The sequence below is a fragment of the Urocitellus parryii genome, chromosome 11 (genome assembly GCF_045843805.1).
Source record: "Urocitellus parryii isolate mUroPar1 chromosome 11, mUroPar1.hap1, whole genome shotgun sequence".
Classification (NCBI taxonomy): domain Eukaryota; kingdom Metazoa; phylum Chordata; class Mammalia; order Rodentia; family Sciuridae; genus Urocitellus; species Urocitellus parryii.
In genome coordinates this window covers 123,780,321-123,806,117 of record NC_135541.1, presented here as the reverse complement: position 1 = coordinate 123,806,117, position 25,797 = coordinate 123,780,321, and the positions used below count along the sequence as shown (strand labels likewise).

General features: G+C 51.5%; 1 protein-coding gene and 4 non-coding genes across 5 annotated transcripts; 3 read left to right on the top strand and 2 right to left on the bottom strand.

The window, feature by feature from the left end:
- The first annotated feature begins 416 nt into the window (after positions 1 to 416).
- LOC144249407 (uncharacterized) lies at positions 417 to 24,601 on the top strand. The gene is given in 7 exon segments (XM_077791631.1): positions 417 to 447; positions 812 to 1,632; positions 1,743 to 1,987; positions 13,934 to 14,116; positions 15,682 to 15,785; positions 16,669 to 20,532; positions 24,273 to 24,601. Coding segments are annotated over 7 exon segments (5,577 nt in total).
- Trnae-uuc (transfer RNA glutamic acid (anticodon UUC)) lies at positions 534 to 605 on the bottom strand. The gene has a single exon. It is a non-coding gene; the product is annotated as a tRNA-Glu (tRNA).
- Positions 8,443 to 8,516, bottom strand: Trnan-guu (transfer RNA asparagine (anticodon GUU)). The gene has a single exon. It is a non-coding gene; the product is annotated as a tRNA-Asn (tRNA).
- Trnag-ccc (transfer RNA glycine (anticodon CCC)) lies at positions 13,607 to 13,677 on the top strand. Its single transcript has one exon. It is a non-coding gene; the product is annotated as a tRNA-Gly (tRNA).
- On the top strand, positions 24,230 to 24,301 carry Trnaq-cug (transfer RNA glutamine (anticodon CUG)). The gene has a single exon. It is a non-coding gene; the product is annotated as a tRNA-Gln (tRNA).
- Positions 24,602 to 25,797: the final 1,196 nt, after the last annotated feature.

Genomic DNA, 25,797 nt, shown 5'->3' with positions numbered 1-25,797 from the left:
GCCGGGGCAGGGCGGGGGTGGGGGGCACGCGGGGCTCGTCTGGCCTGGAAATGCCGCGCGGCCTGGCTTTCGCTGTGGGCAGCGCGAGGCTTGGGCTCAGTCTTGCGGCCTTCTCTGTCGGGAGAGCGCCACCGAACTCCCCTGGGCTTCGCCACCAGCCTGAACCCCTGGGTGTGGGGCTCCTAAAGGGACAGGAGGGGGGGAGACCTCGCAGGAAGGGTCCTGGGGCCATCCACCGAAGGGTGCTGGGGTGTCCGGGAGAGCCTGTCCACCGGTGGGCAGCGGGTAAGGGCGGAAAAGGGGAGAGGAAGCAGAGGTGGGAAGGCGGCGGTTAGGGCCGCGCGTTTCGCTGTCCTGGCCATCTCGGCGTCGGAGTGCGAGTGACCTTGGTTTGGGATTTCTTTCGGAAAAGAGCGATGGGAAGCGCCGCGTTAGGTTGGGGCTGCGGTGAGGACAGGGAAGGGGAGCGCGGTGGAGTGGCCGCCCCGTAGCCCAGCCGGCCGGGCAGGGCCTTGAGGCCCGGGCAAAAGAGGTTCCCTGACCGGGAATCGAACCCGGGCCGCGGCGGTGAAAGCGCCGAATCCTAGCCACTAGACCACCAGGGAGGGACGGGTGGCTTCCCCAGGTGCGCCTCCTTGTGCTGGCTGCTGTCCGCGGAGGCACAGGTGAGACCCAAGGCGCCCCCTGGGAAGGCTGGAGCCGCGGAGCCGGGCGACTCCTCAGTGCCGCGACGCCTCCCACCCGCCCAGGCCTGGGCGAGTCTCGGGCGGAGGCCCAGCACAGGAGCCCGCCCCGGTTCCGCCCGGTCCAGCTTTCGAACAGCCTGGCGCCAGCGCCGAGCGCACCCTCGTCGCCACCGCGGCTTCTGGCCCCGAATCGGCCTCCTCGGCCCTCGGCGAGCAGCAGGCCCACAGTCCTCGCCCTGCGGAGGTCGGGGCTGCTGGGGACTGGCCGGTTCCGGACGCCCACCGCGCGGGGGGCTCATTGCTGTCGGCGCCCGCTCAGGAGCGCGGAGCCAGACGCCGGCGCAGGACGTCTCTGCCGCTCGAGTCCCTGCGCTCGGTCTTCGCGCGTCCCCGTCTCGCGGACCCGCCCGTCAGCACCGAACGCGAAGTGAGGAGAAGCCCTCGCGCCCCGCGAGCAGCGCGCCTCGGCGCTCGCGCCCCCAACGCCGGTCAGCTCGGGGAGGTCCCGGGGCCGCGGGGGAGGGCGCGATCCCCAACCGCGGCTCCCGCTTGTCCGCCCGTCCGCACCCGGGTCTCCGCCGGACTCACGGCCAGCAGGCGGGCCTGGGTGCCAGTGCTGGGCGAGGCTGCAGGGAGCGGTGGCTCCCTCTCCGCCGCTGATGGACGCGCACGCCGCCGGTCCCGCGGCCTTCGCCGGCCTCCTGGGGCCTCCTTCCCTTCCTCCCGCTTCCTCCGCTCCGCTGCCTCCTCTGCCTCCCGCTTCCTGCTCAGCGACTGTTTGCCCGAGAAGTTACTGTCGGGAAAACGAGCACGTCCCCTCCGGGGGGAGTCTGGGCCAGGACACCTACGCCAACCAGCCGTTCGAGGGCTCCCCCGCCGAAACCGAGGCGCTGCCTGTGCCCGAGTGCGGCTGCCCACGACAGAACACAGGCGACTGCCCTTCGAGGTTCTGCCCCCCCCCCCCCGCAGCAACGTGTTGGTGGCGAAAGGCCCGGCGAAGCACCCGTGATCGCCGCAGCAAGGACAACGATGGGCTCCGGGGGAGCCCTGGTGTAGGGCTTCCGCGCCAACGGGGAAGCCAAGGACCCGGGGGGCCCGGCGCTACGGCTCCTCCTGCGGGGCTCCCACCTCCTCCTGCGGGGCTTCCAGCTCCCGAGCTCGCCCCGTGCGCACGGTGCTCCGGGGCCCACACTCCCGCTGTCTGAGCTGCAGGAGCCGGTGGCTTCTGGGCTCCCGGAATGTGTACGACACCTCTGCGAGCTGCGGGCCTCCCAGGCCCGTTCCCGCAGCGTCAGCTCTCGGTACTCTTGGCTCTGGCCAAATGCTTGTCCTTCCCAGTCCAACCAGGCACCGCAGGGTCCTCCGCCCCCGCCCTCTCCCCCACTCCCCAAAGCCTGTACCCGCTCCTCAGCGCCTCCTCCCCGCCCTCCTGGCAAAGGAGACCCTGACGAGTTCCTGAAACTGTCACTTATTCTTTCCGACTCGGTTGAAGTCTGCGACTAAATCGCGCCTTGGAGGTTTTGGACACCACGGGCAGCAAAGGGGTTTGGCTGCTTTTAAAGATCCGATGAGATTTCAACATTTGGAAACTTAGAGGAGGGAGCTAAGGCAGGGCGTGCGCGGGGGTGGGGGCGGGAATTCAAGGCCTTGGGCGCCCAAGCTAGAAAAGCTGGACCGTCTCAGATCCACAGGCTAAGCCCCCACCTCCAGAAACAACGCGCGGGGAGAGGAAACACTATCCAAAGCTAACGCGAGGGAGGAAATAATAAAGGTCAGCGCAGAAATCAATGCCCGGGAAAAGAGAAAAATAATAGAGAAAACCAAAGAAACAGAGCTGGATTTTTTGAAAAGATGGATAATATCAATAAAGAAAAGAAGACCACAGCCATTAAGAGAATCAGAAATGAAACAGACTCCAGGCACTACAGACTTGTAATGCTAACAAAATAACAGGGAGAAACTTTGGAACATTGTCTGTACTCATAAATATGACAACCTAGATGAACTGGGGGAATTGCTCAAAACTACAAACTACCGCATCTCGCACAATACCCAAGAGATCATCTGGAGCACTCCACCATGATGGAAGAAATTGGATTCTGACTTTTAAAATAGCCAGAAAAGATATCTCCAGGTCCAGGTGATTTCGCTGGAGAATTCTGCCAAGGGTTTAGGAAGAATTACCACCAGTTCTGTGTAGTCTCTTCCAGAAGATTGGGGGGGGGGGAGGAACACTTCCCAACTATTTCTTTGAAGCTTTCTTGGCCCTGAATCCAAAACCAGACAAAGAAATATACAACAACAAAAACTACAGACGAATATCCCTAATGAATATCGATGTAAAAACAACTTGACAAATATGACTCAGCAATATAGAAAAGGAATTATAAACCATGACCACGTGGAGTTTATTCCAGGGATACAGGGCTGGTTCTCCAGAAGAACTTGAAAACTGTCTCCAGAAGAAAACCCACATAAAGCTACCAATCCACGAATAGAAAGCCAGTGGCACTCAATCCCAGCACCACCCAAAAGAAAAGAAAAGAAGACAATGCTGTTGACAGAGTTCCACACCCCTTTCCTGGTGAAAACTGTAATCCCAAAGGCTAAACACGGGGTTCCATTCATACATCATGTTGAAAAGAATAAACCACAGGAATGCAAGTCCATTAGAGGTGGCCAGGGTTAAAGAGGAAAGGAGGGACCCTCCTGAAGAGAGGAGACTATCACTCCAAAAGGGCCTCCAGGGGGCTGGGGTGGCAACTCGGTAGTAAAATGCTTGCCTAGCATGTGTGAGGCACTGGGTTTGATGCTCAGCACCACATAAAAATTTAAAAAAAATAATGTTCTATCAGCAACTAAAAAAATAAATAAAGTTTAATCTAAAAATAGGGGGCCTCGTGGTGGACTTTTGTGGTGATGAAAATATTTTTGCTTATATCAATGTCAGTGTCCTGGTACTATACTACATGCCATATTTAAAAAAAAACACCACCGTTTTGTAAATACCACCAAATGTTACAATTTGAGGAAACTGGGTAAAAGCTACAAGGGACCTCTCTTAAGATAGTATGTGAACTACTTTTAAAAAAACACATGTACTACATGAAATCTAAGTATATTTCTCCTTGTTTGTCCTGGACGTTGTTTAGAAAACATTAAGGCAAACAAAACTTCCCAGCACCCTTGATACCCTTGAAGATAGCGCCAATAACACCAGGCTTTGCACCTTTTTAAAAATGAAGAGTACAAAATGTTCACTGATCCCTACTGTTCTTCTTTGAGGACTGTCCACAATTTCTTCTATTCTCCTCTGCATTTTTCAAAGGCATGGAGAACAAAACTACTCTAAAGATTGAACCGGTCTGAATTCTTTAGAGAAACAAAACCCATATGGTTCAAACATTATTTGAATAGAGAGGCTTATAAAAAGGCATTGGCTCACGTGATCATGGACACGGAGAAATCCTAGACCTGCATCTGATCCAGGAGAGCCCATGCTGTAGTTCAAAAACTGATTTCTGAGCTCAAAGACAGTCTAGAAGAGAGAAAGAGGAGCTGGGCTTGTGGCTCAGAGGTGGAGCACTTGCCTGGCATCTGTGAGGCACTGGGTTTGATTCTCAGCACCACCTATAAATAAATCAATTAAATAGAGGTCCATTGACAACTAAAGATGTGTATTTAAAAGAGAGACACAGAGAGGGAATTCTTCCTTAACCTTGTTTTTATTTTATTTTTCTTCTTCTTGTTTTGTTGTTGTAATCCAGGGCTTCCAGTTGACTGAATGAGGCTCATAGACATGGAGGAGGGCAATCTTCTTTATTCAGTTTATGATTCAAATGTTAATCTCATCCAGAAACACTTTTGGAGACATACTCAGAAGTGTTTTACCAAATGTCACAGCACCTTCTGGTCTATCCAAGCTGACATGTAAAATTAACTACTCCTATACCCTCAATCACTCCTAGTAATACATTTAGCATAATGTCTTATAAAATACCTCTACTATATTTCAGCATAACGTTGGCTTCTCCTTTGCAGTAGTAATATGTTGGGCTTTCAGTGAACACGGGGTTCATTTTGACCGCATGTAGTCTCACCCAAGCCCCTACCATCATTACCACCAGTGATTTGTTGGCGTGGCTTTGTTTTTTCAAAATATCAGTACACTCTGGACTTTGCTAATGTCAGTTTGAACTTCAGGCCAGTTGCACAAGTGACTTTCCATCTTGACCAAGCCTTAAAATGCTTTCTGTCCAGATCCCTGGATATGGATAAGACATACCTATTATGGTGTCCACTCTTCATCTAATGGTGTCCTTCATATTTCCATCCAGGTCACCAGATGTGCCTGGCCTCTTAATGTCATTCACGATGGCCTTGTGGCCATGACCATCGGAGGGAGTCTGGTCAGCATCATGGCCATGGAACAGAGGGTTGGGAGGTGGGAATTACTGAAATCTCAGCACACGTGACTCTGTACAAACCTTTGTGCCCAGGGCAGCCAAACAATCCCAGCCTAACTTCCAGCAGCATTCGGCCACCTTCCTAAGATGACTCCAGAGCATCCTCCCTTGAGAATACCTGTCTGAGAAAGCTTCAGCCTGAAGGGAGAGGTGGTGGGTGGTTCTACCAACACCTGATTGTAAGTAAACACAGCGTCTTTCCCAGAGCTCCTGCTGAACTCCAACTCCTTCCTCTCTTCTGGTGTGCATCTTCTGCAGTCTCGGCGTGTTTCTCTCAAGGATCTCTATGCCCGTCTTTTAAAATGTCTTCACCAGGAGGGAGCGAACCTCTTTCTCCCGGTCTCTGTGGGAGGACAGAATCCTAAGTTCCCTATAATTGCCAGGTGGCCGAGACACAGCAGGCCAGATAAGTCAGATGGTTACAGTGACCAGCCCTTTGTCATTTTTCATATGTGCTCCTGGCTCTCTCTCGAAGTCACTGTCCCTTTAGAATGCCCTGTCACCCCTGCACTAATCTGAGGGAAGTTCAGCTCTGTCCTATGCTGTCAGTAATCACTCAATGAAATATGTCTTCCCAGCTTCAGCTAATGCCCAGCTTTGTTGCCCTTTGGCAAAGGAAGTGCAAACAATAGCTTTAGTGACACAGTTTCTGCCAAGAGAGGCACAGATAGGACAGGAGAAGGGGGGGTCACTTGGCCCTTGTCATTCCATGGGCATCTCTTCCTGCCTGGCATTTCTGAGCCGGACACTTGGCTGGGCCACGGTTCTGTGTCCCATCTGGATAGGCTGGTAGGGACACTCGGTGTGACCATGACCACTGTATTAGATGCCATTAAGGATGGGGACAAGGTGTAGAAGTGAAATATAGAAAAACTGATTTTGACAGTGGTTGTCCCCCTTCCCCTTCTACCTGGGTACACTATTGCTGCATGGTGTCATTTGGACTATGATGTAGCACAACTCATTTCCTCATATATGGAAGTTACTCAGAAAATTAAAGACACCACTGCCCTAAACACAACCCAGTAATTTTGTTTGGATTTATTTCCCTTGAAATGTGAACACATATATCCCCAAAGGATGCTACCAAAATGGTCACACCAATCCAAGAGAGTCGCCCCTTCCCTACGTGTTAGATATTCCATTTTCTTCCAGCACTAAGACCCCCATTAGCTACAGCAATTTATGAGGGCTAAGAGTTTGTATGGAACAGGAGGACCATTGCATATTGGATCATCCTCACCATAGGAACTGTACCCAAGTTTGGCAGGAATGGACAACGTTGCAGATGTGTGTGTGTGTGTGTGTGTGTGTGTGTGTGTGTGTGTGTTTATATATATTCCAAATATTGGAAAGGAAAGTTGAAAAATCTCTCAACCTCAAATATCAGGACAGTAGGCAATCAAAACAGACGAATGGCATGGATTAGAGGTCACGTACCACCCCACAGAGAATGGGTCCCTGTCAACCACAGCCCCACAGAGATCATCCCCAAGTTCACCTCATAGCACCAAAGCCAGAAACCCACAGGGACGCCATTGATGCAACAGAACACCGATGGCGGAAGGAGGGGAGGAGAGGAGCCACGTTTCACATGGAAGCACTGAGGAGAGCTGCGCAAAGCCACCTGAGAGTCTCAGGGCTCAGGTCTGCCCCAGGTGCCTGCTGGGGGCAGGGTGCCACTGGCTCCAATCCTGGGCCTCAGACGGGCTGGTTTTTAAGGCGTGGCCACTGCTGTTTCCGGAGAGGAATAATATAGAGGTGGTCTTCGGAATGCTAATTCCCCATTGGCACTGGAGGGAGGACTGGCATTTGTGGGTTTTCCTTCATACTAGAAAAGTCCAACCAAGATTTGATAAGAAAACAGGACCGTGAGAAAGGGAAAAACCTGACAGGAAGCACCCAGATTTCCTCCTGGCTGTAGTTTGGATCTGGGATGTCCCCCAGGCTCATGTGTTGAAAGCCTGGTCCCCAGGGCTCCATAGTCCAGTGGTGGGGCTCCTGGGAAATGACTGGATCACAGGGCTCCGATCTCCTCGATGGATTAATTCACTGTTGGGTTTGGAACTGAAGGACTATTGGGAACCCATTGAAACTGTAGGGAGTGAGGCCTCGTTGAAGGAGGTAGGTCACTGGGAACATGCCCTGGAAGGGTATGTGTTCTTCCTGGCCCTTCCTTTCTTTCTCTGTCTCTCTCCAGCCCACCACCCCTCTGTGCTGGCCACCATGAGGCGAATAGCTCTGCTCTGCCACACGCTCCCCACCATGATGTTCTGCCTCACCACAAGACCACAATCATGGGGCCATGCAACTGTGGGCTGAAACCTGTGAATCCGTGAAGCACAATAAATCTTCTCTCCTCTAAGCAGATTTTCTCAAGTGTTTTGTCACCACACGGAGGAGCTGACACCCTCCCTTTGCACGGGTGGCTTGGTAGAACCCTGCAACAGCAGCCAGTCTTCTCTTGACCTGAGTGAGTAGGTCACTACCAAGAAACGATCATGGTTATTGGAGGACTCTAAAATATCTTGGAAGTTAAGCTGTGCACAACATGCAACAGCATATCTGTGTGTGATGTCCACTGGGGCCTTCTGATGTGGCCCTCCCCGCAGGCCTCGCGGCACTGCCCTTACTGGAAAATCATGGATAGGTAGATGAAGAGAAAGTCGGCCACCCTGGCAAGTTCACAAAGAGGGCGATGGATAGAGTTGGAAGTAACTTGGACGATGATTTGTCATCATTCCTGGGGGAGATAAATTTGTAAAATATAAAAAAAATTAGGGGTATCAGGTAAACAGTGTAATGCAGCAATTGCACCGCCAGTTCTCTGCACCACGGAAATGATGTAGTGGTGCAAGAATGATGGGCAGCATTATTTTTTAACATAAAATTTTGAACCAACCCAATTTCAAAACCATTTGGAAAAGGTCAATGAAAACTGCAAAAACTAAGAAAGAAAGGTTTTCTTCTTTTTCCTTCTTTAAAGGAAGAGGACAATCATATTGGGGATGGCACTGGTGAGCCCCCCCTGGGGCTAGGGTACTAGTGTACTAGTGTACCTGTCCACTATGCTGCTGATGAAAAACAAGAAGACAACCATCCCAGAATTGAGCTCAATGGTGGCAGCCTGGGCAGAAAGGCAGAACAAGGATGAGATGGCCCTGCACTGCAGGGAGGCGCGGTCCCTAGCGCCCTGCGGTTGCTAAAGGGCTGATTGCTAAGGAGCTCAACGGAAGCTAAAACGACTGGCCAAGAGCAGGTTGCTAAAGAGCTGGACGGAGGAGGCTAAGCGTCCCTGGGTGGGCTCGAACCACCAACCTTTCGGTTAACAGCCGAACGCGCTAACCGATTGCGCCACAGAGACGCGGCGCGTCCCCTACCTGGAGTCCATAGGTTCCAGTGCGCACTAAGCCGCTTTCCCCCAGGCCACGCGCCGCGGCTCCTGCAGAATCCCGGGCAAATTCCCACAGCTCAGAAAAGCCGCCGGATCAGCGCGGCGAGTTGGAAAGCTGACCATCGGCGGAATCCGAGGCCAGAGGGCAGCAGAATGGCCTCCACCCCGAGCTGCCAGGCGCTGATTTCAAAAGCTGACGCCCGGGAGATGCCCGCTGGGCTCCGGGGTCGAGGCTTCTTCCTCGTCCTGCCCTGAGTGGGCCTGTCCCCACCGTAGCGCGCCGCCCTGGGACGGGCCGCGGGGCCAGTCCTTTAAAGGACCCTGAGAACGGAAACGCGAGCGTTTATCCCAGGCCAAGGTCTTTGCACGAAGCCTCGGCTCGGCCAAGTTTCTAGGCCTCCGCGGAGGCCAAGCCGGGAAGGCCCGGTGCACCCGAGCGCCCTCGAGGTCCCGGGGCTCACGGAGGCTGGGGTGGGCGCGGGCGAGAGCAGCGACCGGGCGGCCGAAGGCCACGGCCAGGAGCACCAAGGGGCGGAGGGGAGCAAGACAGGCGACGACCTGCTGCTGTGAACACGGAGCCACGGAGTTGCAGCCCTGAGCGACGTCCAGCACAGGGACGGAGGGGGGGCCGCCGAGCTGCGTCCACCACCGGGACCGAGAAGGCGCCGCCCGTCCTCCCCCGCGCGGCGCCGTGACCGTCTAGTGGTCTGCGCTGTGGCCGCAGCAACCGCGCTTCGAATCGAGTCACCGCTGGCCCTGCACTCACGTGGCCCCCCTTGTCTTTCAATCCTCACCCCCGCATCCAGTGCCAAGCTTTTAGGTGGCTCCAGAGCTCTCTGGTCTGGAGGAGGAAAGGAAGCCCCGTCCTTGGCCAGTTCTCGGTCACCGGAGAACCCGAGCATTGAGGTGCTGCCTCTGATGCAGTGGTTGTGGTCGACCTCCTTTTCCTGGTTCACGTATTGCAGTCATCCGTGGGGTCGGGTTAGACCAAATAAGAAACGAGATGACATTTGCACTCCAACGAGGCTTTGGAAACAAGGTCGAATAACCGTAGTAACATGTGCACTTAGTGAATGACATTCCCCAACCGTGTGTGTGTGTGTGTGTGTGTGTGTGTGTGTGTGTGTGTGTGTCTGTCGGGGGCGGGGGACTATAAAAACCGAAGTGCAGCTCACAGATTAAATCGCACCCATCCTCAGTTCATGGCCCGCTGGATCGCGTCCAATAGGAACCCTCTTCGAGGGCAAGTGACAGAAAATTTCCATCAGCTCAGGAAGTCCGTGGAGTCTGTTCTCCGTCCATCCCCACAACCTCACTGAAGGGAATCACCACTATGTTTTCTATCTCCAGGGTTAGTTTTGCTTTATTCTTGAAATTCTCGATCAAATACCATACTTTTTGGCCAGTGGTTTGCATTTTTTTTAATGCAGCATAAAGTTTCTCTATGCATCCATTTGTTGTCACTATCAGTGTTTTGGTATTGTCCCAAAATGTGAATAAAGTAAAGTGGATGGAGACCGGTTATGTCTAGTTGCAGCCCTGGAGAAGAAGGTGGCTATGAACATTCCCATAGGGGTCCCCTGAGGCCTTGTGCATTCATTTCTTTTGAGTACAAACCTAGTGAGGGAATTGCTGGGTCATGGGGCAGGTGTGTTTTAAACTTCAGGAGAAGCTAGCAAGGGTTTTCAGGATGTTTGCACTGTCTTACTCTCTCACCACAAGAGAAGATATTTAATTAATTATTAATTATTTTTATGTTTTCATTTTTGATACTTTGTTTTCTTTTTAGCCATACATGATGGTAGAGTGTTTTTTGCATATTACACATTCCTGTTTTTTGCATATTACACTTTACACCGTTGAGGTCGTACATGACGTGGTGTTGCACTGGTTGTGTATTCGTATGTGAACAAAGAAAACTTAGGTCCGATTCATTGTACTCTCCTCTTCCCATTCTCCTCCCTTTCCTTCATTCCCCTTTGTCTAATGCTATATATATTTCACTTTCCTTTTACCCATTCATTTGTTGAAGGGTGCATTAGGCTGGTTTCATAGATTAGCTGTTGTGAATTGCTGTCAAATTGATGTGCCTCTGTCACTGTAGTATGCTGATTTTAAGTCCTTTGGATGTATACCAAGGAGTGGGATAACTGGGTCAAATGGTGTTTCCATTCCAAGTGTTCTGAGGAATCTCCATACTGCTTTCCAAAATGGTTGCACCAAATTGCAGTCCTGCCAGAAAAACATGAATGTACTTTTCCCCCCACATCCTCACTAACATTTGTTGTTACTTGTATTCATGATAATTGCCATTCTGACTGGAGCAGGAGGGAATCTCAAGAGAGGTGAAAGACCTCTCTTGTATGTCTTTTGGTAGTATGGCCATTTTGATCATATTAATTCTGCATGTCCAAGAACATGGGAGAACTTTCCATCTTCTAAGGTGTTCTTCAATTATTTTCTTTAGTGTCCTGTAGTTTTCATTGTAGAGGTCTAATGTATATGTATATGCATATACTTGGGAATCTCTCTCTATTTTTTGAAGATAGTTTTCCTAGTGCCTCTTTCAATTGATTCATCATTTATGTAGAGGACTGCAATTGATTTGTGGGTGTTAATTTCATATTCTGCTCCTTTGCTGGATTCATTTATGAGTCCTAGAAGTCTTCTGGTAGAGTTCTTTGGGTCTTCTGTGCATAGAATCATGTCCTCAGCAAACAAGGATAATTTGAGTTTTTCTTTTTCCCATTGGGAGAGAAGATACAAATTCTTGTAAGCTCATGTTTTTAACTATCTCTTAAAAGTGACCCATTCGGGTGGGTGTGTAAGGGTATATTACCACTATTTTCCCGAATGAGCAATGATATTGAGTTCCTTTCTGATTTCTTTTGGTTATGTAGAAATGTTGTTGGAGAGATGCTGATCAGTGTCTTTCCACCTCCCTTTCCTTTTTCTTTTTCTTTTTTGTTACCAGGGATTGAACCCAGGGTGCTTTACCACTGACCCTCATCCCCAGCCCTTTTTATGCTTTAAATTTTGAGATAGGGTCTCACTAAGTTTCTCAGGGCCCTACTGAGTTGCTGAGGCAGGGCTCAAACTTGCCATCTTCCTGCCTCTAGTGTTGTTGGATTTCAGGCCTAGGTCCCCACACCCACCTTGTTTCCCCTCTTTTTTCATAACCTTTTACTTTTAGACACATTTAGATTTGTGAAACATAGAGTAGACAGTACACAGGATTTCTATACACTCCACACCTGGCTTCCCCTAGCCTTTAACATCTTACATTAGAATGATACCTTTGTCCCAAGTAAAGCATAAATACATTTGCTACTAGGAGTAGGATACACTCAGGAGATAATGGAAGACAAAGAAGGCCTTGCTCAGAGAAGCCACTGTCATGTGTCCTGAACTAAGGAGGATTGCCTTTGTCCTGTGCACCCAAGATCCAAGAAATATCTTAAATGCTCAGGGATATGGAATTTAGAACTGATATAGAAAAACATAAAGTCATTTGAAGCAGAACAGTCTAGGTATAAAAGGCAGAAAGAGATTTAAGGACATGCAAAGAAATAATAATAATAATAATAATAATAAAAAACAGGAACCACAGGATGAGGTGGTGAAAATGAGTCTAACTAGACCACGAATCCCCAACACAACTCCTGCCCATCAGAATAGACCTAGTTCACTCATTTTGAATATAAAAGCAAACTCCAGCTGTAGAAGTTAATCAGACAGAAAAAGATCAGACCATGAGACGGTGCCATTCTGTACCAGGCTGCTCTTAAGCACAAGGGTGAACACTGGACAAAAGCAAATGGCTGGCAGAAAGAGGAACCACATCCTATGGCTCCACCATCCACTGTTCCTCCCTGAACCAGCCTCTTGGGGGGCCAAAGAGGGTGTGGGGGAGGGCAGAATTCCTGGGAACTGTCCTTTATTGGCTCTTGTGTAAGTCTCTGTAAGACATGAGAATCTAAAGCAAGATTCAATCCTGGGTCCGTTCCAGGGATGCAGAAGGGAAGGAGAGAGGAGAGAAGCTCCATTACCACTCAGGTGCAGAGTCACCCAGGGACATAGCCAAGAGTGCAGCTGGGTTCTGAAGGTCTTTGGGGCAAACACCTGACATGGGTCTCAAGGTTGGGAGGATGGGGCTTGGGAGGCAGTGTTACAGGGTTGGGGCCTGGTGGGAATTGAGGCCCTGTGAAGACCCCTTCAAACAACCCTGAGTTTATGGAAGGGAAAGGAAAAGAGAAAGGGAGTACTGTCAGGCGAGAGAGGGAGTGGGTCCCCTCAGAGAGGAGAGGGACAGAGTGCCTCTCCTGCCTTCCAGGTTTATTGGGGATCCTGAGAGTCCCGCTCAGGTCCACCTCTTCACTTTTGACTGACAGTAGAATGGCATCAGACTGGCACGTCCCCTCTGCCATGACAACTCCAGGTCACTTTGGCCCATGCTGACAGTTTCTAAGTGGACCCTTGGCCATAAATTTTTACAGATTTTAAGATTAGAGGGATTATCCTTCACTCCCTGAGTTCTGCGCCCCGCCTGTTGAAAGGGTCAGAAAAGCCTCCCCCTGCAGGGAACCTTGTGCTGCTTTTGTGGACTTCACCTCAGGCTGCGTTTCTCCTGCAGGGATGGCAGGCATTTCGCCGAGAAACTTGACAAATCCTGGCCATGAAAGTCAGGCAGGGCTGCAGGGAAACTGCTTCTGGAAAAAGAAAGCCTAGGAGAATCAGCACAGTGGAGCCTGTGGGTGGCATCATTCCCGGACCCTCGAGTTCCCGCCACTGGTCAGCCCCTAGCAGCCGCCAGCCAGGGCAGGGCAGGGGCCATATAGATTAACAAGCGAGGACATGACCTTTCCGTAGATTCGCTGCAGATGAAGACCAGGGACCGAAAACGGGTGAATTTCTGCTGTTTTCCTCTAGCGGGTCTCCACCCGGTGGTCCAGAGCCCGCTGCAGACTTGGGCTTCTTGAAGCCAGTTGGTTTTCTTCATAGTGACGTCCATATATTACTGGTTTCCGCGTCACCAGGATGGAGCAAGTCCTGTACCTCAAGCATTGGTGGTTCAGTGGTAGAATTCTCGCCTCCCACGCGGGAGACCCGGGTTCGATTCCCGGCCAATGCACACCTTCTCAGCGCAGCTGGGAGGCCCGCTTTTGCCTTCCCTCCCCTGGTCTCTGGCAACTGTGGTCAGGAAAGACCCCAAAGGCCAAGACCTCAGGGTCATTTCCCAATTGCCACACAGGAAGGGATCTCGGCAGGCACAGGCTGACTATGCAGTGTGGGTTTGCCTGTCCTCCTCTGCTCAGCAAACCCGTGCAACCCTTTTTCCTCGGATCTGGAGGCTCCTGCGCACGGATTCACTTCCTGCACTTGGACAGGTCACTGGGCCGCTTCTCCCTGCAGAAGGGGACCGGGAAGGGAACGCCCAACGGCAGCGCCACGGGACCAGTTGCGCACACCGCGCGGGAGGCGCGGAGCCCAGACCCACTCTCGCCGCGCGTTCTGCGCGTGGCTGCGGCCGGCCGGACAACAGCCCCTTGTGCCTGGTGGTCCCGGTCAAAGTCAGTCCGCGGTGTCTGCGGAAAGTTCAGGGTGGCCCAGGAGCGCGGGGAGGGGGACGCCCTTCTAATCCTCCAGCTTTCGCTCCCCCCCCCCCCCCGCCCAGGGGCACCCTGCCTTCTGTGCAGAGTTTGGAACCCCTGCGGCTCTGAGCCCGGGACCAGCCAAGCTGCGTCCAGTCGGTGGACCCCGTCTGTTTTCACCGGCTCTTCGCAGAGTCCAAGTGCTGCCCACTCCAGAACACTGGCCAAGGGCCACCGGTCCTTTACTCTCTTGAATGGGCCTCAGGAAGAGCTCGGACGGAGACTCCAGGACAACAGAACTGAGTAGGCTTCTCTCCTTTCTGTGTCCTCTGTCCTGTCTCTGAAGGTCAGCCGCATGCACACCGCAGTGCAAAATTGGCTCCAGTCTGCAGGGCATCCCTCCAGCCCTGCTCCTTCTGCCCTCCTCCTCCTCTTCCTCCCTGCTCCTCCTCCTCCTCCTCCTCCTCCTCCTCCTCCTCCTCCTCCTCCTTACCCTGCTGTTCCTGTCCCTGCCCCTCCTGTTCCTCCTGCCCCTCCTCCTCCTCCTCTACTCCTGCCTCTCCTCCTCCTCCTCTTGCCCCAGCTCCCCTGCAACTCTTCCTCCTCCTGCACCTGGTCCCCCTCCCCCTCCTCTTCCTCCTACTCCTCTTTCCCTGATCCTCCTCCCTGTCCTCTTCCACCAGCTCTTCCTCCTCCTCCTGCCCCTGCTCTCCTCCTGCCCTGCTCCTCTTCCCTGCTCCTCCTCCCCTTTCTTCCCCTCTTCCTCCTCCTCCCTCTCTTCCTCCCTTTCCTCCCCTTGCTCCCCCTCCTCCTCCTCTTCCCCCACCATCCTCCTCCTCTTGCCACTCCCCCAAAGAAGTAGTCCGAGCAGGAAGGACTTCATTATCACTTCTTTGTGATGGGCTATCTTCAAATCTGCTGGGGGCTATTCATTAATACTTCTTCCAGGTGGACTTTGGCCTAGGGCCTTTTCGGGACTTCACTAACATTCCATGAATTGCCCTGAGTTTTCCCTGAGTCATTCCCAGCATGGCCTCCATTTTAGATTTCACTCGGTATTAGACCCGATTTACCTGAAAGACCCCAGCCCAACAACCTCAGGCCTAATTGCAAAACCACCGAGGCATGTCACAAACCTATGCAGGCACCAGAGGTATTTTTCAGATAATTAGTTAGGTGTAACCGGTTGGGAAAGGACAAAGGACCAGGTCCCTAGGCATGCCTGAATGAGCAGGAACAGGAGGACCAGAGTGCAAATATGTAGCTTTTATGTGGTTCTTTTTTAGTAACATACAGTGAAAAACAACTTTGCCCTTTAGGTAATCTATATGCTGGGTTTAAAATTAACCAATAAGAAACCTATTGTTTCCCCCGCGCGAAAACAGCCCCTTTACCCTATAAAAATCTCTGTATCCCCAAGCCCGGTGTGCCAGCTCACCTAAGCTCCGGCTGGGGTTCTGCTGGGCACCCGCAGGCGCCTGTGTCCCCCAATAAATCCCTCGTGCTTTTTGCAGCCAGTGTTTCGTGTGATTCTCCTTGGACAGGGAAACGGGGGTCTTTTCATTTGGAGGTTCCACCGAGATAGACATCAGTCCCTCCCCCATCCCGTCCGGATCCCTGCCCAAGGACCACCTGGCATCACTGGGAGGTAAGCTGGCCAGCTCATGTTGTGTTTGTCGTGTTGTCTGGTGTCACTTCTTTATTTGTAACCTTTGACTGGTACTTGGTTTCTATGCGCTGCATTTGTACGATTACGCGTAGTCGCTTTGTATTTTGGGCAGCTTGAGAAGGAGTTGACGAACTCAGACTTCTCCCCTGCCACCCCGGGAGACGTCCCGGGGATCACTTTGTAGGCAACGGTGGAGCTCCTGCTCCGCCTAAGCCATTTGGTCTTTGTAGGCAGCGGCGAAGCTTGTGCTTCGCCTAAGCCATTTGTTTTGTAGGCAGCGGCGGGGCTTCTGCTCCGCCTAAGCCATTTGGTTTTGTAGGCAGCGGCGGGGCTTCTGCTCCGCCTAAGCCATTTGTTTTGAACTTGCGCAGCGCTCTTTCTCTTTGGTCCGATTTCAGTGTTATCGTGGTTACTGTGTTATTGTTTCTGCCTCTGTATTCAATCCTTTCATCTGAAATTAACATGGGACAATCGATCACGACCCCTTTGAGTCTCACCCTCGACCATTGGCAGGACGTCCGGAATCGGGCAGATAGCCTCTCGGTAGAAATCAAGAAGAAAAAATGGGTAACACTTTGTACTGCAGAATGGCCAGCACTTGGTGCGGGCTGGCCAAAAGAGGGCACATTTAACCTCGATCTTATATTACAGGTAAAATCCCAGGTTTTCATCCAAGGTCCTCAGGGACACCCTGACCAGGTACCCTATATCGTTACCTGGGAAAATTTGGCCTCTGATCCACCCCTTTGGGTCGCCCCCTTTTCTCCGCCTAAACTTGTTCTACGATCTCCCTCTGAAGCCCCACCTCCGCTCTCCGCTGCTGTTGCGTCCGCCGGGCTCGCAGTCCCTGTTCTCCCCCTAGCGTCTCCACCTTCCGCCCCTCCTATCCTGACCCCAACACCCGCTCCCTCTCCTCAAACCTCCAGCTATCCTATTCTTGATAAATCCAGAAAGACGACTCCGACAACGACAAAACCCAAGAAGGTTTTGCCGCCAGAGGATCCAGCTCCCCTAGATCTCATAGATCTGACAACTGAAGAACCCGAACCCCCACCCTATCAGTCCCAACCCGTACCGGCTTCTAATCCCATCCAGGTCTCCTCGGAAGGAGAAGAAGAAGTAGATCCAGTCCTCAGTAATCCTCCAGGCCCCTCCCCCATGGTTAAAAGACTTCGGGGCCGCCGAGAGCCTGCCATTCCGGGAGATACATCGAAAGTTCTCCCCTTACGACAGACGGGAGGACCCGATGGCCAATACCAGTATTGGCCCTTCTCTGCCTCTGATCTCTATAACTGGAAAACACATAACCCATCTTTTTCTAGTGACCCTGTAGCTCTAACCTCTCTGATAGAATCTATTCTAGTGACTCACCAGCCGACATGGGATGATTGCCAGCAGCTATTGCAGATCCTCCTCACTTCTGAGGAAAAACAGAAAGTTCTCCTGGAGGCCCGTAAAAATGTGCCAGGGGATGACGGACGCCCCACTCAACTCCCAAATTTGATTAATGAAGCTTTCCCCTTGACTCGGCCAGACTGGGACTATAACACTGATGCAGGTAGGAACCACCTACGTCTCTATCGCCAGTTACTCATAGCGGGTCTCCATGGAGCAGGGCGACGGCCCACCAATTTGGCCCAGGTAAGACAGACAACCCAGGGGTCAGAAGAAACTCCGACAGCATTTTTAGAGAGACTTAAGGAAGCCTATCGGAGGTATACGCCTTTTGACCCCGACAGTGAGGATCAGAGAGGAAATGTCTCTATGGCTTTTATTTGGCAGTCCGCTCCAGATATTAGGACTAAATTACAAAGATTAGATAACTTACAAGATTTTTCTCTAGCAGAATTATTAAGGGAAGCAGAAAAGATTTTCAACAAAAGAGAGACTCGAGAGGAAAAGGAAGAAAGAATCAGGAAAATGCAGGAGGAAAGAGACCTCAAATTTAGGGACGAACTAGACAGGAGAGAGAGGAAACATAATAAAGACTTAAGTAAGATATTGGCCACTGTAGCTCAGACAGGATACCAGGAAAATAGGACAGGCAGAGAAAGGGAACGAGGCAGACCCCGTATAGACCGACCCCGTTTAGACCGACCCCGTTTAGACCGACCCCGTTTAGACCGACCCCGTTTAGACCGAGACCAATGTGCCTACTGCAAAGAAAAAGGGCACTGGGTAAAGAACTGCCCGAAGAACCCCAGAAGAGGTAGAAGCCAGACCCCTCAATTGCTAGCCTTGGATGAAGATTAGGGGAGTCAGGGCCAGGAGCTCCCCCCTGAGCCCCGGGTAACTCTGCAAGTAGGGGGGCAACCTGTGACCTTCCTAGTGGATACAGGAGCCCAACACTCGGTGCTGACACGGGCATCAGGACCTATGAGCCACAAAACAACGTGGGTTCAAGGTGCCACTGGGAGCAAGCCGTATCGATGGACCACCAAAAGAGAAGTACACCTTGCCACAGGTAAGGTTTCCCATTCATTTCTGCATGTGCCTGATTGTCCATATCCACTACTAGGAAGAGACTTATTGACTAAATTGAGAGCCCAAATTTATTTTAAGGATGGGGGTGCTTCCATCACGGGGCCAAACCAGGCCCCCTTACATGTATTGACTTTCAAATTAGAAGATGAATACAGACTTTTTGATAAACCTCCTGTACCTATGAAGGACATGGACTATTGGCTTGGTTCCTACCCGGAGGCCTGGGCTGAAACCGGAGGAATGGGAATGGCTAAGCAACAACCTCCGATAGTCATTCACCTAAAAACCACTGCTACTCCCATAAGTATTAAGCAGTATCCTATGTCAAGGGAAGCTTACCAGGGCATCAGACCACATATCAAACGCCTCCTAGACCAAGGCATCCTAACTCCTTGCCGGTCGCCCTGGAACACCCCATTGTTGCCAGTCAAAAAGCCAGGAACAAATGACTACAGACCTGTCCAGGACTTAAGAGAAGTAAATAAAAGGGTAGAAGATATCCACCCCACGGTGCCTAACCCCTACAATCTCCTTAGCACCTTACCTCCTACCCATACTTGGTACACTGTTTTGGACCTGAAAGATGCCTTCTTCTGCCTGAGATTGTCTCCCCAAAGCCAGGCTCTCTTTGCATTCGAATGGAAGGATCCCGAAGAAGGAGTCTCTGGACAACTGACCTGGACAAGGCTGCCACAAGGGTTTAAAAACAGCCCGACGCTCTTCGATGAGGCCTTACATCAGGATTTGGCCGACTTTCGTGTAAGACACCCCTCCTTAATTATGCTTCAGTATGTAGATGACATCTTGCTGGCTGCCACCTCCGAGGAAGATTGCCTGGTAGGTACGGAGACATTACTACAAACTTTGGGGCAGTTGGGGTATAGAGCGTCAGCTAAAAAGGCCCAAATCTGCCAAACAACAGTTACTTATCTTGGCTACGAACTTCATGACGGCCAAAGGTGGTTGACAGCTGCCAGAAAAGAGACTATCTCGAGCATACCAACCCCCCAGAATCCCAAGCAGTTGCGAGAATTTCTGGGGACCGCAGGTTTCTGTAGACTCTGGATTCCTGGGTTTGCTGAGATAGCAGCCCCTTTGTATCCACTGACTAAACAGGGTAACTCCTTTACTTGGACTGAAGAACACCAATTGGCATTTGATCACATTAAGTTAGCTCTTCTGTCAGCCCCCGCTTTGGGCCTACCAGATGTTACCAAGCCTTTTGACCTGTTCATAGATGAGAAGCAGGGTTATGCAAAAGGGGTTCTAACCCAAAAATTGGGGCCCTGGAGGCGTCCTATAGCCTACCTGTCAAAGAAATTAGATCCAGTGGCATCAGGATGGCCACCATGTCTCCGGATGATAGCAGCTGTAGCTATTCTGATTAAGGATGCCACTAAACTGACTTTGGGACAGCCATTAACCCTATTAACCCCTCATGCCGTTGAGACCATAATTCGCCAGCCGCCCGATCGCTGGATGTCAAACGCCCGACTCACCCATTACCAGTCTCTGTTGCTGGACACTGACCGAATTCAGTTCGGCCCTATGGTTACACTGAATCCAGCGACCCTCCTGCCACTTCCGGGAGAAGCAAATCCTCACAACTGCCAGCAGATTCTCGCAGAAACGCAAGGGACCCGACCAGACCTCACAGACCGACCGATGAAGGATGCGGAGCTGGTCTGGTACACAGATGGGAGCAGTTACCTGCTCAATGGAGAACGGCGAGCGGGAGCAGCCATCACCACCGAATCTGAGGGACCGACTTCTCCAGCAAGTTGCAGGAAATTGTCAAGCATGTGCCCAGAAGCATTCCCGACTCGGCATGAAACTGCTAAGGTGGTCGCTAAAAAACTATTGGAAGAAATTTTCCCAAGGTATGGGATACCCGGGACAATTGGGTCGGATAACGGGCCTGCCTTCACCTCTCAGACTCATTTGCGCGCACTGCGACTAGTCCAGAACGAGGTTTGGAAACCATTGGCAGCGGCATACAAGGAAGAGCTCAAAACCCCCTCGGTGCCACATTCCTTTGAAATTGGAGACACCGTCTGGGTGCGCAGACACCAGAATAAAAACCTTGAACCACGGTGGAAGGGACCCTACACCGTCCTGTTGACCACTCCCACTGCAGTTAAAGTGGACGGCATCACTGCCTGGATCCACGCGTCCCACGTGAAGGCTACACGTCCACGAGATTCCACAGACACCTCTTCAGATCCAGGATGGAAGTTGCAACGTACTCAAAACCCACTAAAGATAAGACTTACGCGCTGCTAATTGTCTTTGTTCTTTGCCTTGCCCACTCTGCTATAGGTAGTAACCCCCATGTCCCTATGAAACTGACCTGGCAAATTTACTCCCAGACTGGGGAGATAGTCTGGTCAATTACTGCAATCCATACCCCTGGCACTTGGTGGCCCACCTTAACCCCGGACTTTTGTCAACTAGCCGCTGGCCTGGACACATGGGATATTCCCACCCAAACATTTGACAATTTGGCCTCAAAGGCACCCCGACCACCAAGATGGAGACTGCCAGGATGCGCTGGGCCAAGACATAGGTGTCGGTTAGCCCAGTTTGACTTCTATGTTTGCCCCCGGGACGGTAGAGATAGATCCCGGGCATACAAATGTGGAGGCTATGAATCATACTTCTGCGCCTCCTGGGGATGTGAAACCACTGGAGATGCTTACTGGCGACCCTCATCCAACTGGGATGTCGTGACAATAGGCAAGAATTTCACTGTCCCAAATCCCTCGGCTTGCTATGCCCTCGGTTCTCAATTTGCCTCGGGCACGTCATTGCCCCTTAAGATTCAATTCACAGAAGCAGGTAGAAAAACAATTGATTCCTGGCTAACTGGTAGAACATGGGGGCTCCGATGGTATATGTCAGGGCCCGACCCCGGTGTGACCCTCAAAATTAAACTAACTCAAGCCCCAGCCACTGTCAGTTCAATAGGACCTAACTCCGTACTTGGTGATCAAAAGATTCCTTCACTACCCAAACGGCCCAAAGAAGATTTTACAAGATCTCCCCCTAGTAAGCTACCCCAGCTGCAAAACATGACTACGAGTTATCAAGCCTCCAGTTCCCCCCTTGAGCCTACTCACCCTGGAACTGGAGATCGGTTATTCAATCTGATCCAAGGAGCATTTTATGCCCTTAACTCCACTGACCCCAATCGCACCCAAGACTGTTGGCTATGCCTTACATCTAGCCCACCTTATTATGAGGGAATCGCAATAGTGTCCCATTGGAATAATAGCACTATTCCCGATCCTAAGTGTATGTCCCTGCCCAGTTATAAGCTAACCATCACTGAGGTGTCAGGACAAGGGGTCTGCATAGGGAACGTATCTCCGCTTCACCAGCCACTCTGTAATTTTACTTCCCAAGTGACAGGCTCCCAAAATAGCTATTTGTGGGGACCCAATGGGACTTACTGGGCTTGTAGCACTGGACTAACCCCCTGCATTTCTACAGCTGTCCTCAACGCCAACACTGATTTCTGTGTGCTAATACAACTATGGCCAAGGATATCATATCTAAGATCAGACTATGTCCTAGGACGCCTGGAGGGACAAAAGCGGTACCGTAAGGAGCCTATAAGCATGACCATAGCATTATTATTAGGAATTGGAGGAATAGCCGCCGGAATAGGAACAGGGACCACCGCAATAATACAAAATAACCAATTAGTACAATTACAGACAGCAATGAATGAGGACTTAACTGCCATGGCTAAATCTATAACGGCCCTAGAAAAGTCCGTCTCTTCCCTTTCAGAGGTTGTGTTACAAAATAGGAGAGGATTGGATTTACTATTCCTTAGAGAAGGCGGCCTCTGTGTGGCCCTAAAAGAACAATGTTGTTTCTACGCAGACCATACGGGGGTTGTCAGAGAAACCATGGAAAAAGTCACTGAAAGATTGGCAAGGAGACAGAAGGAATTCGAAAATCAACAGGGATGGTTTGAACAGTGGTTTAATAAATCCCCCTGGTTAACAACCTTGTTATCCGCTATAGCTGGACCTTTGGTTATTCTACTATTGCTCCTAACGTTTGGACCTTGCATACTTAACAGATTAGTACAATTTATAAGAGAAAGATTATCTATAATCCAAACTATGGTCCTTACACAGCAATATCAGTTGCTCCAGCAGCAAGCAGGGTCACAGATAGATTTGGTTCAAGAGCCTGAACAGGCAGGACAATGGATATAAGATTCTATCCATGATCAAGAAAAAGGGGGGAATGAAAGACCCCAGCCCAACAACCTCAGGCCTAATTGCAAAACCACCGAGGCATGTCACAAACCTATGCAGGCACCAGAGGTATTTTTCAGATAATTAGTTAGGTGTAACCGGTTGGGAAAGGACAAAGGACCAGGTCCCTAGGCATGCCTGAATGAGCAGGAACAGGAGGACCAGAGTGCAAATATGTAGCTTTTATGTGGTTCTTTTTTAGTAACATACAGTGAAAAACAACTTTGCCCTTTAGGTAATCTATATGCTGGGTTTAAAATTAACCAATAAGAAACCTATTGTTTCCCCCGCGCGAAAACAGCCCCTTTACCCTATAAAAATCTCTGTATCCCCAAGCCCGGTGTGCCAGCTCACCTAAGCTCCGGCTGGGGTTCTGCTGGGCACCCGCAGGCGCCTGTGTCCCCCAATAAATCCCTCGTGCTTTTTGCAGCCAGTGTTTCGTGTGATTCTCCTTGGACAGGGAAACGGGGGTCTTTTCATACCTAACTACACTGACTACCTAACTTTAACTCTGGCTTCATCTTTATTGATCATCTGTGTAACTATGTAACTTTATGCAGTACTTATGAGCACATAAGTACTGTGTAAACTGTGAGGGAACCTGGGTACACACACCCCAGATGCAGTAGTGAGTGCTCTCGGGTACTCTGATTCGTGGAGACTTTTTAAAAACCACCCAACTTTGGGGGTTCCGGCAGAGACACTGGAATGGATTCAGCTTGGCCACCTCTCAGGAAACAGTGTGTCTAAGTGTCAGGGCCCTGCCCCCTGGCGAGGCCGTGTATGGTGGATTTTGAGTCACAGGCAGGTATGTTCTTGTTGCAGTGGTAATACAAACATTGGCAGGGTTTGGCACAGACCTGTAATGCCAGTGGCTCAGGAGGCCCAGGCACAGGGGGACGGCAAGTTCCAGTCCACTCTTGGCAACTTAGTGAGGCCCTAAGGAATTTAGGGGGACCCTGTCTCCAAGACTAAAAAGGGCCAGGGGTTTCACTCTGTGGTTCAGTGCTCCTGGGTTCAATCCCTGGGAACAAGGAAAAGCAAAAACAGACATTAAACATTGTTGAGGGCTGGGGTTGTGGCTCAGTGGTACAGCACTTGCCTCACATGTGTGAGGCACTGGGATCAATTCTCAGCATCACATACAAATACATAAATAAACAAATAAAGGTCCATCAACATCTAAAAAGAAATTAAGAAAAATGTTTGCTGGTTTTCATTTTAACTCAACAAATCTGCATTCATTGTGAAAAAGAATATATCCCCTTCCCAGACCAACAAACCTATCTTAATTATATGAAAAAGAGAGTTCCCTGCACAGCAATCCTCCCTTGATGATACACCTTACCTAATCTGGGTCCTGTAAGCCAAGGCACTCGGGAGTCCCAGGTCCCATCTTGACAATCCTGGGGTCTCCCTGGGTCAAGGGAAAAGTGGAAAGAGCAGGAAAGGAAAATCACAGTGTCGCTTGCAGAACTTTCACCTGATAGGAAAGTGGTCACAAGAGGCAGAGAAAGATGGGGGCCGCACGGGTACTTCCTCTGCCGGAGCCTCAAGAGCATTTGGCCCCGCGTGTTTGTAGCAGATGAAGTCCCTGGCACTGGTCCCTAGGCATGCCGTTCGTCCATGGCCACCTCTGAGCAGGATTCAGAGCCCGCCTCCGTGGGTTCCATGGTGTAATGGTGAGCACTCTGGACTCTGAATCCAGCGATCCGAGTTCAAATCTCGGTGGGACCTTTCCCTTTTCCTTGTCGCAAGTCCCCAGCCCACCTCCGAGGACCCAGCACCAGCCCTGTCCTCCGCGTACGCGGCCTGTGCTGGCGGCAGGCGGCCCCTGGTGGCTCTGCACAGGCAGATTCTGTCCAGAGTTTCTGGCTCCTCTGCGGAGGTGACCCCGAGCGGAGAGCGGAGTCGCCGGACCCCTCCAGCGAGCGGCGGCGTGGAGGTCCCGTCGCCAGGGGACACGAGCTGCAGCCCAGGCGGCGAGCGGAGGCCGCGCGGCCCTGGGAGAGGAGGCCCAAGTGCGGTGCTCTCTAAAGCCGAGCTGCGGGCAAGGCTCGGGTCCTGCCCACTGCCCACAGGGTACTACGGCGCTGCGGCATCGAGCCACGGAGAGACTGACCCCGGCCTCGCCGCGGAGCCCCGGGAGGCCACACGGCCGGTGCCGAGCAGAAACGGGAAGGGCAGGGCGCAGGGGGCGGCGCAGCCCAGCCCAGGTCGCCGCCTGTGGCTCCTCCGGGCTCAGGGAGCCATCCACCAGGCACACCACCCCGGATGCAGCCCAGCACTTGCCGGGCCTGGGTTCCCGCACCTTCCGTTCTGGGCGGGCGGGAGGGGGTCGAGCGCAGGGAGGCAGAGGCCCGCGGCTTGCTGGCTCCCTGGTTTGGAGTGCAGGAAGGAAAGGCACGAAGCCCGCTGTCCCTGAGGCCGCTCTGCAGGCCTGGGATGGCACACTACCCCAGCTCCAAGGCACGGGGCAGTGCCGCAGTCCGGCTGCAGCAAAATAGGGAGGGGGGGGTGACGAATAACTTGTGCACATTGATACAGCAGGAGTAGGAGCCTTTTATTGTAGGGCAACAGAGCTATTTATACATTTTGCACAGCTTATCTTAATTAGCATAAACTAGATACATCAATCAACCAATAAGGAATCTCCACACTTAATGGCTCACTTTTGTTACTTCTTAAACCACTCCCTCTGACATTTTGCCAGGCACCATCCAGACTTGTTTAGGAACTCTAACATTTCTCTGGCAAAATACCAGGTGTTATTTTTGACTTATTTACAGACCTTAACAGGCATGACTGGACCTGTGGGTAGAGAGACACATTGGGTATGTGAACTTCTGATGCCTGCCAACATTGCTGCTCCTCCATGTGTGGTATCTCCCAGTCCCTGATGGAGAATCCCTGTAACGGTGGCCTTCCAGGAGGTGGGCATGGTGGTGGGCAGCAGAGTAGATATGCTATTGCAGGGCACACACTGGCTTGGCACAGTACTATGCATGTAGGAGGGAGGGGAGGGGCTGGGCTGTGGCCTAGGGCATGCCAGCAGAAAACCCCAGCCAGTCCCACCAGGTATGTGCCTTAAATTTTGATGAAGTACAATTTGAATTTTTTCTTCTGCTTGTGCTTTTGATGCCATATCTAAAAACCACTACCAAACCAGGCATGAAAGTATACCTAAGAGTTTTATAATTTTAGCCCTTGCATATAGGCCTTTAATCCATTTT